The sequence below is a fragment of the Malaclemys terrapin genome, chromosome 13 (assembly GCF_027887155.1).
Source record: "Malaclemys terrapin pileata isolate rMalTer1 chromosome 13, rMalTer1.hap1, whole genome shotgun sequence".
In the NCBI taxonomy this organism is placed as follows: domain Eukaryota; kingdom Metazoa; phylum Chordata; order Testudines; family Emydidae; genus Malaclemys; species Malaclemys terrapin.
In genome coordinates, this window is record NC_071517.1 from 44,216,361 (window position 1) to 44,229,948 (window position 13,588).

General features: G+C 53.6%; 1 protein-coding gene across 1 annotated transcript; it reads right to left on the bottom strand.

The window, feature by feature from the left end:
- Positions 1–2,070: 2,070 nt before the first annotated feature.
- Positions 2,071–6,043, bottom strand: LOC128847815 (C-type lectin domain family 2 member D-like). Its single transcript, XM_054047532.1, has 5 exons — positions 5,635–6,043; positions 4,614–4,730; positions 3,017–3,201; positions 2,533–2,636; positions 2,071–2,290 (listed from the first exon to the last, which is right to left on the bottom strand). The coding sequence occupies exons 1-5, from the start codon at positions 5,819–5,821 to the stop codon at positions 2,161–2,163; spliced, it is 723 nt and encodes a 240-aa protein (XP_053903507.1). The 5' UTR covers positions 5,822–6,043; the 3' UTR covers positions 2,071–2,160.
- Positions 6,044–13,588: the final 7,545 nt, after the last annotated feature.

Consider the following 13,588-nt stretch of genomic DNA (forward strand, 5'->3'; position numbering starts at 1 on the left):
GCGAAGCTGGAGGGCGGGCGGCTGGCCAGGCTGAGAAGCGACCTTTCAAACAGACCTCGAGACAACTGGGCTTGTGAGTGCAACAGGACAGAGCATGTCCAGTCTGCTGGAGAGACAGGGCCGGCGAGCGCTGGCCTGGTCAGGGTTTAGTCATGGGGCTGGACCAATGCAACATGCTGAACATGTCACAAGGGGGAGACAGTGTGGCCCCCAGCCAGAGCCCCAGCATCTCCACTGCAGTGAACAGCTCCGCCGCTCGAGCCCGAGGTAGGTGGCATGAGCCAGGCACAGGTGTCCATCTGCCATGTAACCATAGCCTTTGGGCTTCAGTTTCTCCATCTGTGAAATGGGGACATTGATATCGACCTTCCTGTGTGAAGCACTTTGAGATCTACAGATGCAAAGCTCGAGATCGGAGCCAGGGGTCATCATGATCATAGGGACATTAAAGGTTTCTGTTAAACCGTGCGAAAGCTGAGTGTTTGTTGATGGGTCACAGAGCAGCCAGAACCCTGGATCTGACTTTAGACAAGTCACTTGCCCAATCTGTGCCTCAGTTTCCTCTCCCAGCCTTTGTCTGTCCTGTCTGTTCAGATGATGAAGGGATAACAATATAGTCCTGATCTCAGCTGGGGCAGGGACTGTCTCTTGCTGTGTGTCTGTGCAGCACCCGGCACAACGGGGCCCTGATCTCAGCTGGAGCCGCTAACCGCTGATGTCATACCTGATGCTTAGCATGGAGGTGAGGGTACGTGTGTAACTGTTTGAAGTTTGTCTATCCGTAATGGTTCCTGGGGATTGTGCATGGCCAGACAGAGACCAGCTCAGCTCTTTGATCTCTCTCTCTCTCACACACACATTCCACTGTGCTCATGACAGACACATTCCTTCCCGGGGAAGAGACACCAGGCTGAGCCCTGCCCATTATAGGGAGAGTCCAGGGAAAAGCCCTTCCCCTAGTGAGTGGTGAGCCCTCCCCCAGAGCACATCCCCGCTTGGCAGGCAGAGGGAAGGTGAGGAGGATCGGGCAGAAAAAGGAGAGAGACACACACTGTCCTTGGTTCATTAGTCCTTGGTGGGAGGGGCGCTCACAGCCCTGGTGGCAGGATGCAGCTGCTGCCTCAGTTTCCCTGCTGGGGTGGGAGGAGCCGTTCACAGGAGGATTTAAGGGTTTCAAAATAAAAGTTTCTCGGCTGGGAGCTGGTTAATTTTTTTATATAAATAATTGTATTATATTATAAAAAATAATTTTCTCTATATCTACACCTGTCTATCCCAGCACGTCCCTGCCATCCCCTCCTGTCCGCGACTTCTCTTCACGCTCCCCCAGCGCTCAGCAGGGCCTGCAACCAGCCCTTCTCGCCTTACAGCAGGGGTTCGAGTCCTTCCCCCAGGCTGCAGGGTTCACCCCGGCCCCTTCACTCCGTGGCTGCAGGGGCCACAGCACCTCCCGATGGCCCCTGGCACATCCCTGGTGTCTAGCCCCAGCCCTTCTCCGGCTCCTGCCCGGGGTCTCTGACAGGAGGGACACTGCGGATTTGGCTGCTTCCCTTCTGGTTTCCAAGTCAAAAGGTTCCTGTCTCTGTGCCATAGACAGAGCCTGGGCTTTTATACCCGTTTCCTCTCCCAGCAGGCCCGGCTGCCGCCTGTCACACCCTGCTGCTTGTGAAGTACAAACAACTGCCATGTCCTATCTTATGGCTACTGTATGTTCCCTCTGTCCGCTTGTTGGGGTGCTGCTGTCTGGTTACGAGGGGTTCACTCAGGCCGGGGGTAGCTGCATGTTGGCCGGAGAAGGAACACGGATGAGGACGCAGTGGCAAAGTAAACACAGGCCCATGGGTGGATTTTACATGACAGGCTCCAGATGTTATTAAACCTGAACACAGGGGCTGCCCTCAGCCTGGGAGGGCCACGGAGTCTCACCCCGTCCCGTGAGTCCAACTCCTGATTCAACCCCTGGAGCACCCCACACTCCCAAATGGGCCAATGGGTGCCAGAGGCTCCCAGGGGAGGAGCTATCATATGTCCTTCAGCGAGAGTCTCTCTTCCTTGCTGCTGGCCTGTCCCCCTTCACCAGCCCCATCCAGTTCCCCACTCGCTGAGGCAGCTTGTGATAGCCCCATGGAAAGGACAAGGCCCGACTCATCCAGGTTACAGTCACTTTGCTCGGCCTTCTGGTTTCTCCACTGGTTTGCTGCAGATCCAGCGTCTGTCCCTGGAGCAGCCTGAACTGGAAACATGGCCACTGTTTGCAAAAGCACATGATCCTTCTCCCGCTATTTGAAACCTGCAACAGCAACAAATAATAATAATAATAATAAATCCAACAAAACTATGAAAGCAGCTTCAACTAGCAGCCATAATATGGCTCCAAGCAATTTGCCCAAAGGTCACAGCAAACCTGGGGTAAAACCAGGAATTGAACCAGATTTCCTAAGTCACAGCCCAGGCCTCAGCCACAAGGCCAGTGTCCTGTTTTACATGTGAGCTGCATCATTCACGGAGTTAATAGAACTCAGAGGGACTCACCAGTTGTTGAATTCGGTGCCACTGGTCCATTTCCAGGGCTGGTTCAGTTCCCTCTGGAGGCCGATCCAATAGTTGTGGGGCTCTTTATAGCGCATCATGAAATTCTTTGTTAGAAAAATAAAAGGAAATATGTATCACACACCATTTCTGGGCCCTCTACAACCTGCACTGGATTCTCTGAGCCTGGGTTGGCAATGCTGCTCCCATCACATAAAAGGGCTGGAAAGCATCTAGATTCCCCTGCTGGGAATTCCCCTGGAGCAGAGGGTCGGCACATTAGCCCCACACTGCTCCGACTCAATTCCTGGTGAACAGGGGGAGGATGGAGTGAGGGTGGAGCACTCAGAGCTCTAATTGTATAAGTGGCTGTGGGAAGTTGCCCTAAATTCAAGCAGCATCTGGGGCCGTCCCACCCCCAGGACAAGCCCAGCATAAAGCCGCCTTTGCCACCCCCACCCTGTGCAGCCCAGAATCTGGGTCTCACCATTTCCTGCTGGGTGTCAATCACGGCCAGGGAGGCACCGAGGGCGGAGCAGTGGCTCTGGCTGTTGGTCCAGTTTGCTTCAGCCTCTGAGAAATAGTAACACTTCCCCAGGTATCTGATCCAGCCGTCTGGGCAGGCGGTCACTAGGAGGGCAGGACCAGCTGGACACGGCTCAGATATCTTTGCTGGAGATGAGAAAGTAACAGGGTAAGAGATTTACCCTTCGCCCGCTGTAGCCAAGGGAACAAGCCCCCAGTGACACCACAACACAGAACACCGTGCACACACACGATTAAAAGCTGAGTTTGTGCCTAGACATGTTCCCCTTTACAACAGGGAGAGGCCAGCGCCACCCACCAGCTCCCCACAGCAACGCCAGCTGTGAATTTGGAGCCACCTTATCAGCCCTGGTCTCCTTTGCTGGGGCCCCAGTTAACTGCAGACACAGACACTGCCAGTGAGACACCTGATTGCACCTGCACGTCATGCACTTTGGCTTCTGCATGGCAGGGCTGGTCTGTGGGGGAATCAATACCAGAGCAGTGTGTTCTTGGCACAAAACTGTGCTCTCAAAAAAGGCCAGTGGGTGAGGCCTCATATGGTATCAACCAACCAATGAGATAATTATAAACAGCCACCAGGTGGCGCTGTTACCCCCTGTGCACCTACAGGTGAGATGCTAGGTATAGAATAGAGGCAACCAGACACCAGGTGGTGCTGTTATCTCTGTTTGAATATACCAGAGGAAGAGAAAAGACCCTCTGGATCCATTCACTGAGGAGGAGCAGGGGGGCTTTCAGGAAGACTTGGATCCAGGTGCCTGTGAAACCGGCCAGCTCGGCAAAACACTGGACTTGAGGGAAAGCGGCTTCATTAGACAGGAACGGTGAGTGTAGACCCAGGTTCATGTGTTGTGATTTTGTTTTGTGTTGTTACCATTTGTTCCCATCTCATTCTCTCGTTTCTAGTTAAATCTTTTTTCTTTCCTAGACAAACCTTCTCTTGTTTTATTAGCCATGCTCCCAAGGGCTGTGTGAGATACAGGAGCGGTGGTTTATGGTAATACTGGTAAATGGGGGCACGGTGCACTTCTGGGGGAGAGGATCTGGGATTTCTGTGAGGAGCCAGTGTCAGGCTGGATGTCACAGGGGAGCGCTGCAAAGGGATGCAGGGGCTGGGGTGCAGCTATTGTTACCTGCAGGGCAAAGCCAGGGCTGGCCTAGCTGGGAGGAGAGGGCTTGTGGGGCTGACAGGCTGGTGGGGTCAGGGAGCCAACGGCCAGCCAGGCACAGGTACAGCTCCCTCCTGCTGCAGGCAGGGGGGTGACACGGTGACTCACAGCCCTGGGTAACCAGGTGTGTTTGGGTGACAGGGCAGAGTGAGCCAACGGCCAGTGGGAGCTGGACACTGGGGGATGGGGAGACCCCACAGAAATGCCCCGGGCTCAGCAGAGTCTGATGTGACTGTTGAAGCAGGAGTGGGCTGGGGGCAGTAGAGGGGAGAAGAAGTTGGGGGGGGAAGAAGTTGAGGGGATTGTGACGTTTTCAGCGCGGAGTGTAAGGTGCAGAGACAGGGTCAGTGCGGGCTCCACACTCACCTGACAGTGCCATGAGGATGATGATGAGGATGATGACGGTGATGATCAGTACGAGATTGAGACCCACACTCGGAACTGCCCAGCGACGTGCCCGTGGTTCCAACCCAGACAGCAAACCTGTAACAGAAACAGCCAGTAATGGTCACGCTGCTGCTAGAGCAGGGAGGGCTGGGCCCTGATTAACAGCATCTGCTAGAGCTGGTTTAAAAACAGGGGATATTTTGCAAATAGAGAAATATACAGAGCAGGAAGTGAAAATTTTCATTCCAAATTGAGGGGAGGGGAAAGACCTTTCAACTTAAAAAAAAAATCCAAAAAACTTGGGTTTCAATTGGAGGTTTTCAGGGTTTTTTCATGCACCTTCAAACTGTTTCCAGTGAAAGTGTTTATCTAAAAGGGGAGAGGATGGGCGGGGCATGGCACACCGCAACATTTAAAATCAAAAATCGATTCTTTTCCTACTTCAAACACAAAATTCCCCCCCTAAACAAAAACCTTCTCATTAGAAATGAAGATTGGCATTGTTTCCATTTGAAACTCAGAAAACTTCTGAGCAAAAAGAGTGGTGGGGAAAAAATCTCTCTTGTTCAAAAAAGCATTTTCCACCCAGAAGATGTTGATGGAAATTTGACCAGCCCGTCTAGTACTGATGGAGGAATTGGGGTGACTATGCAGGGACTCAAGTATCCGAGGGGTAGCCGTGTTAGTCTGGATCTGTAAAAAGCAAGAGAGGGTCCTGTGGCACCTTTAAGACTAACAGATGTATTGGAGCATAAGCTTTCGTGGGTGAATACCCACTTGCATCTGAAGAAGTGGGCATTCACCCACGAAAGCTTATACTCCAATACATCTGTTAGTCTTAAAGGTGCCACAGGACTCTCTGTTGCTTTTATGCAGGGACTGAAGCAGGTCAGAGAGGCCGTGGCTGACTTAAGTCTCTTTTATATGGACCGGCCACTAGAGGGCGATAAAGGTCCTCACTGAGTTAAAGTGTAAGAAGACCCCAGAGAGGCATCTGTACCTGTAGGGCAGATTTTGCTGCTCTCTCCACCCTGGCGAGGGATGGACACATGAGTTGTTCCATTGTGTTTCAATGGGATTTCCTCGGAACCCAGGTCTGGATCTGGCTTCATCTTCTCAGTGGGATATGACCCGTTCAACATCTTTTCTGTCTCCGAAAGAATTGCGGACTCCAAAACAGGCGACATGTTCACCTTTCTGCAGCCAGTGGTAACTACGGCCCTGTTCACAGTGGGTCTGGCGGTGCCGGCAGAGCCCTTCGTAAGGACAGTTTCAAAGCAGCTCACTCGATTACAGCTCAGGCGCGGTTTGGCTACGTGGGGTGATCAGGAAAAACTCCTTTCAAATATAATTTAATTGTGAGTTTTGCCCGAATACCCCGACCAGCCAGGCTTGGTCTGGGCTGTGTTCGAATGAACTGTTTCAAAGGTATCCTTGACACTGCTTTTATCCCCAGGGTCAACCAGGCCTTAGCAGGCGCTGACCAAATCAACTCCAGGTCGCTCAATCATCCTTGTTCTGTTTCTTTTCACTGACGTCCTGTCCCGTGGGGTCTGGGTTCGAGGGTTTGCCTGTGGAGAGAATTGTCGGGTTACTCGGGCTGGCTTGTGTCGGTGTTTGTCTGCCCAGACACAGCCCTGCACAGCAGGGTCGGTTCGAGCTGACAGTGCTAGGACTGCCCTGGTTTCTCTACAGGGATTTGCATCTGAACGATCCCAAAGCACTTGACAAACACACGGAGGCAGGTGCTGGACCGGGATCAGTTCCATGTAGAGAGAGTGGGGCCAGATCCCGGGCTGGTGTGAATTGGGGCAACTCCATTGAAGTCACTGACCCCAGACCCCCAGCTGGTGAAATTAGCCATCGCTCCACTGCAGTCAATGGGGCCAGATCCCCAGCTCTGATTGGTTATGTCTGTGTATACAGTTGTTACAGCCACACCTGAATAGGCAGGAATGAATTTGCTTCCCCTTATGCAAATAGTTTACAAGAAGTCATTATGGTTTAATTGGAGAGCCTGGAATTTTGCGGGGGGGGGGGGGGAGGCAGTTCCTGCTTTCTGCCCCTGGGGGAAGCCCCATGAAGTCCCTGCACCCCTGGCAGGACAGAGACTGGGAGAGCAGCAGACACAGATTCCCAGCTGAGCCCTGTGACAGCAGCAGAGCTGCCAGCTGCGCAGATCTGACGGGAGCGACTCCCACAGCAGCCAGCACCCGCTGCTTCAGCGGGAGGGGCAGGACACCCCCGTACTGGACAGTGATGGAATAACCTGCCCTGAGGAGAGATTCTTCCCTCACCCCCACTGGTTAGAAGCTGGGCTTGTACCTTGTCACTTAGAGCCCTTCCCACTCCAGGTTATTGTGTAATATTGACGGTTGTAACTCTGGATGGTCCCATTATCCCTATAAACGCCAAGAACTTATCAGGAGTCAGAAAGGAAGATTGACCAAGGAGATCTTGTGGCAGTGAGTTCCACAGGCCAGCTGTGCCTTGTGTGGAAACGTATTGCCTAAGATTTGAATTTGCCGCCTTTTCAAGTCAGGGGCGTGGTCAGGGGAGTGGCTCTGATAGGGCTTTTGGGAGAGCTGCTGCAAAATGACACCAGCCCCCTAGTGGAAATGAAATGTCATTTCACTCAGACAATAAACAGCTCCATCAGTAAATCAATAAAAGGCAGCTAAACAGCCCCCTCCTCTCCCAGCTCCTCTCGGGTATTAGCAGAGCCGTGGGGTAATGGCGGGTAGGGGAGTAACGGCTACCTCAGCCAGCTGGGAATTGCCCCATAGTCTCATTGTGTGTCATAAAATGCTACAAGGGCAGGGATCCAGGAGACAGAAAATGCAGCCGTTTCCCCAATAAGAGTCTCCTGTGCTCATACAGGGAGCCCATTTCTCCCCTGCCCGGCACCTTGGACCATCGCTGTCACCTGCTCAGTGGGGTATAAATGCCACAGGATTAGAATTCTCCTCTCACTGGTATCCACTTGCATCACCACTGACCCACCTGGCCTGGGCTGATGCCAATGAATCACTAGAGGTCTGTCTACACTGCATAGTAAACCCAGTTCTGTGGGACCCAGACTCGTGGACTGTGTCCAAGCCCATGTGTGAGCATCCACACTGCACTGCAAACCAGGGCTTACAACTGCTGTCCTTGGGTCTCCCAGCCGTGCTAATGGTCCACACCACACCACACAAACCTTCTGACTGGTCTGCAGCTTGGTCTGTGTCCACACTGTGTTCTGTTGTGACCAAGACAGAATTGAGCCAGCCTGCCCTGCCCCGTCCCTCTCCCCCCAACAGGACACAGGCTCAGACCCACATCCCAGCAGGGTCCTAGGACCCGGGTCCTGAGTGCTCACGATCCTGAGTCAGACTGATCTGTGTGTGGACAAAAAGGGGTTTGGGCTCAAACCTGGGTCAGAACTGGGTTTACTGTGCAGTGTAGACACTCGTTTTCTTCCACCCGTCAGCAAGAAGTTACCAGAATAAGGAACGCAGCATTAGTCTGATTTTAGATTCCCCCGGCACAATGAAAGGAGCAGCCCACCCCCCTCACAGCCCCCATCTGCCCCAGGGGGCATTTGTCCACCGCTGCTCACAGGATCCAGGCTCTGCAGATGGTGGTGAATGTCATTTGCAAACCACATATGATATATATATATACACACACACACACACACACACACACACACACACACACACCAACCAGCCAATGCAATCCATAACCGCTCTCCAGTGTCTGTCTCTGCTCCGGCAGGGAGAGAACCAGCAGCTGCTGCCCGGGGGGGTTGCAGGAGGGACTCACCTGCCGGGACAGACAGCGCCAGCCCAACAGAGCAGGAGCCAGAGAGTGAATCCGGCAGCTCCGGGCACCAGGCGGCCCCAGCAAAGGCACCAAACGGAGCCGGCACCGAGGGTCTGAGCCCAGGGCAAACCCCGCGGGCTCTGCAGTGGGGTGCAGAGATCAGACCCCACCTGGCTTTGCAGGGCGGACACATCCCGGGCTGGGCACTGGGGCTGCCCAGGGCATCACTGCCCCTGTCCCCAGCGCCCCCCGCCCCATAGGAGCCCCCCGCAACCAGCCCCGCACAGACCCGCGGCGCAAATGAGCTGGGAGCTGAACTGGCTTAGTGGGGACAAAGCCGGGGTGAGACAGAATGGAGGCAGCCCAACGCCTCCCCCAGGAGAGCTCCCCATGCAGATTTCCCCCCCCCCCCCGGTCCTGTGCTTGCAGATCTCTGCTCACCTGAGCAGCAGCCAGCCAGCTCCCCGCAGGAGGACCAGCAGTGGGAAAAAGGTTAATTCCAACTAGGAAGGGTTTGCTGGGCTGAGACACACACAGTCCTGTGTCTGGTCCCTCTCTGGAGCAGGCGGGTTATACACTAGCCCCACAGCTCCTCCCTCCGGGAGGCAGAAACAGAAACTGCAACCTGGAGAGAATTAAAAAACCAAACCAAACCGCTCCCTGCCACGTCCTTCAGAAACATGCCCTGGTGGCAGGGAGCCGAGCAAACTCAGGGATCCGAGCCAAAGACTCTGTGGCCCAGTGAGCACTGCAGGGTCACTGAGGCAGGCAGGTCAGGCCGCGCTAGTGACTGAATCTAGTCTGCCCTGGTGTAACACAGCTTGGGGGCAAATTTCCCCTGGCGCTGAAACCTGCAGCCACCCTGGACTTGGGGCCTGTCTGCACTACAGGGGCCTGCAGCCCTAACCGTCCTGGTCAGCTCCCTGGTGTGCGTGGGGTTGTACTGGGATAAAGGGGCTCAGACTGGTACCGAGATCCCCAGGCAGGAAGGGAACATGCTGTAGAGGTGCAGGGCACCTTTATACAGAGGCAGATCACTGTTTTGTGGGGCCCTCGGCCAGAGAAGATGGAGGCCCCTCTGACCCCCCTCTGGTACCCCTGCCCGGGAGCAGGGTCAGGGCACGGGGGCTTGCCCTGCTCTGCCCGTCTGGTGCTCCTGCCAGGGAGTGGGGGCCGCTGCACCCCAACCCTGCTCCCTGGCAGGAGTGCTGGGCAGAGCGGGTCAGGGCACCCATATTTCTGGAGGGGTCCCAATTGGCCAGGGCCCCATTGGCCCAGTGGCTAATCCACCATTACCAGTTTAACCCACTGTCCACACCAAGGGCTGCACCAGTAATTATTGTGCTAAAAAATATTTCACAGCCCCAGCCAAGGTACTTAGAGCGGGATAACTCTTCTAGCGCAGAGCAACTTTTCATACACAGCGACTTCCTCCCTGTGCGGGAGGCAGGGGGCAGGGAGGGGAAGGGCAGTTAAAGTGACTCCCTGAGTGAAATCCATGGACATCCGTAAGAGTGACTTCAGTGAAGCTGGATTTCACACCCCCCCCCCACCATGTCTTGTGACGAGCCTGGTACTGGCACATCAGGGGGACACAGGGGGAGGAGGTGAGAGAGGTTGCATGATTTAGAAGGAACATATACCCCAGTCACTGCCCAGCTCTGAATAGTTTCAAACAAGCTCTGGGGTTTGGTATATGGAGACTTCAGCTTGCTCAGCCCCATGGCAACCCCCACTACAAATCCTCCTCCTAACCTTTCATTAAAGATAAAGACAAAGAAGGAAAAACCGTCCAAGCCTTTGGAATGTAAAGTATCAACTCTAGTAAGTCTCTATGGTAACAACTCCGCTTGTTCCCTTCCACTGGAGAGAGTTTTCAGAAGGGAGCCCCTCCCCTGGTCTGCCAGCCCCTTAGATGGTATCACAGACGCTGATAAATGTCCTTTTGGGGAAGAGAGAAGTTAGTTGAGATGGGCTGGAGCTGCTGTTGTTGCTGTTAAAGTCCGATCCCGTTTCATCCCAGGGTGGTGTTTGGGATTCAGCTGAAAGTGCCGACGTTATCCGGGTCCCTCTCTCTGGCCCGGTCTGGTCAGGGCAGGACGTCTCTCCGAAGTAGGACACGGAAAGTCGGGGGTCCCAGGAGACGATGGGGCAGTCAGAGCAGTTGCCATTGTGACGGTCACTCCAGTAGCCAATTTTTCTCCTCAAAGTCTCTTTCATTAAGGCCCTCACAGGGGCATGGTGGGCAGAACGGGTTATTTTGGTCACCAATTAGGCCTAGTTTCCAACACACCAACGTTGTGTCACACTTTGGGTGGACCAGGCATGATTTAAACCCAGTCCTTGAATTGTATCAGCAGATCTTTTTCTTTGGACTAATTCAGTCTGTCTCCGTTGTACCTTTCCCCGTCCATATGTAACCCAGGCCAGCTTGGTGTGGCGCTCTGTCCCCCTCTAGTGGCAGCTAGACCCCCTAGCGATGGATGAGCCTGCTACAGTGTTAGCCAAGAGAGATGCGTCTTTTAGCTCATGCAGTAGAGGCTCGTGCGTTAAGCTCTACAAGTCCCAGGTTTGTTCCCAGCTGCCGCCGACGGGGGGGTCTGTCGGCGTTACAAGTGGTGCACTGGCCGGCTGACGCTAGCGGCCGCCGTCGGAGGGTCTGTCGGCGTTACAAGTGGTGCATTGGCTGGCTGACGCTAGCTGCCGCTGTCGGGGCGTCTGTCGGCGTTACAAGTGGTGCACTGGCCGGCTGCCGCTAGCTAACGCCGACGGGGCGTCTGTCGGCGTTGCAAGTGGTGCATTGGCTGGCTGACGCTAGCTGCCGCCGTCGGGGGGTCTGTCGGCGTTACAAGTAGTGCACTGGCTGGCTGACTGCCAAGTCGAGAGGTGCCGGGGCTATGAACTGCCAAGTCGAGAGGTGCCGGGGGTCACCCCTGGCACAAATTAAGCGCTGTTCCTAGCCCTGGACCAGGAGACGAAGAAAGATGTGGGGTAGCAAACTGTGACAGGCCAGCAACACTAATAGCCAGATGTTAATATTTGCTACCAGTGGCAAATCGTGCTGGGGCGCAGTTTGTCACCCTATATGTGCCACCTCTGAGCTGGCAACAGGCAGCTCCAACCAAAACAACAGAACACAACACAAACCTCTCCTAACCCCCCCCTCCTCCCCACATCCCGGCTTCCACAGCTGATGCACAGTGTGTAGTTATATGAACTGGACTGGTTGTTCCCCTCCTGTGTGATAGTTAAATAGACACAGTAAATACAACGAACCCGCCCAAGGTCTCAGCAGGGATCGGGAACAACAGACTTTGTGGCTTGGATGCATCAGTAACAACTCCTTAGAGACAGCTGGGCTGATACCGGCAGCGAGAGCAGGATGAAAACCCCTTTGGATCTCACGTTACTGATTCAGATGCTGTCTGCGAATGTATCACCCTTTTAGCCTGATTCGCCAATGTGCTCAGCACCTACAGATGGGCTGGAACTGAGCCAACTCCAAATCAGTGGATTGGCTTAAAAAAGCAAGGGATATAAAGGGAGGATGAAGCCTGGGTTCTGTTTATTTGCCATTTGCCGTAGTCAGTCATTGGCGGACGGCGTGTTCTCGGTGCGTGCTGTCCCAGCTCTGCGCGGGTGCGCAGCCAACCTCGATCGAACGGCCCAAAAAGACCACAGACTCGGTTCCATAGCGAAGGCTCCCGGCCGGGTTTACTGTCAACGAAGCCCTGTAATAGCACCCAGCTGACTTAATGGGGATACTGAGACATGGATGCCCATGAGAATGGACTCGGCTCAGTGAATGGTGGGATTTTACATTTCCCCCTTGGCCAGACAAAGACACCTTCCTCTGAAAACCTTCTTTATACATGAATACAAACAAGTTACATATTGCCCCAGTGACATGACTAGTTACCACTCTCTGACATGGTCAGTTACTACCTTCACCTTGTGGCACCTTGGAGACTAACAAATGTATTTGGGCATAAAGCTTATGCGCAAATAAATGTGTTAGTCTCTAAGGTCAGTGCCACAAGGACTCCTCGTTGTTTTTACCTTCACCTTGTACATGTTGGTTTGCTCAAGAGATCTGTATCCATCACGCTGACCTTATCTTTCTGAGGGGGTCAGTGTGTCCCCATATCACCTTCTGGGAGTGTGTTTACCCCATGACCTTGTATCGGGGGGGCGGGGGGTTCTAGCATGACACTTCTGAATGTGTTTACATGAATACTGAGTACCTAGACATGGTTGTGTTTTTGCAGCACCAGTCCTGTTCTGGCCAGGTTCTGTGAGCTTGCAAGCAGGCAGGTTTTGTAGCAAGGCCTGACTTCTGCTCACCGCCTGATTTTTGCTAACTTGGCTTTATATCACCTGTGAGCGTGCAACGCTCAGCTGCTGGGTTATGATTTCTGCTAATGACCGGGGGAAGGCAGGGCCTAGCACAGTCTCTTTGTATAATGGTGTGCTACAAATGAGTCAAGCAGCACCTAGAGCAAAACACAGGTGCCTCCCTTTACGCTACAGGTGTTGAAACTGACTAAACTAGGGAGGCGTGATTTAAATCACCCAATTTAATCATGCGTTCAATCAGCACATGGAGAACCTGCATTTGCATCAACTTGATGCCTGTTGTCCTTTTAAATTCTATTCCCAGAAAAGGTTGGGTCCATTGCTTAATATGTGCCAAGGCTGGACCCTGGCACCTTCAGGCCCCAGCACCTCTGAGCTTGCCAGGTCCTTTATGAATGTAAAAAAATGGCTTGAGCCCCGGCACCTCTACTGGTTGGTTCTCATTGACCGGCGTGGCCATTACAATGTCTGTGTGGTTATTTCCAGCTAGGATGACCAGATGTCCCGATTTTATAGGGACAGTCCCGATTTTTGGGTCTTTTTCTTATATAGGCTCCTATTACCCCCCACCCCCGTCCCGATTTTTCACATTTGCTGTCTGGTCACCCTATTTCCAGCTCAGTGCAGCCTTAATTGCACTCGATCGGATAAATAATTGATGAGTGATTGGAGCAAGGGGATTAGAATGTAGGGCTTCGATCTCACATGTGAGCGCCCTGCCACCAAGCTACAGACACATTCTCACCATCTCTTGCTCTCTGTCTCCTCCTCCCCTGTGACTCTTTCAGTAA

Bases quoted from the DNA above. Each gene is read 5' to 3' on its own strand.
- LOC128847815 (XM_054047532.1), bottom strand. From the start codon at position 5,821: ATGTCGCCTGTTTTGGAGTCCGCAATTCTTTCGGAGACAGAAAAGATG. The intron at 2,637-3,016 runs GTGAGACCCAGA...TTTCTAACAAAG, and splicing joins TTGACACCCAGCAGGAAATG to AATTTCATGATGCGCTATAA. The intron at 2,291-2,532 runs GTGAGTCCCTCT...TTGCTGTTGCAG, and splicing joins GGCACCGAATTCAACAACTG to GTTTCAAATAGCGGGAGAAG.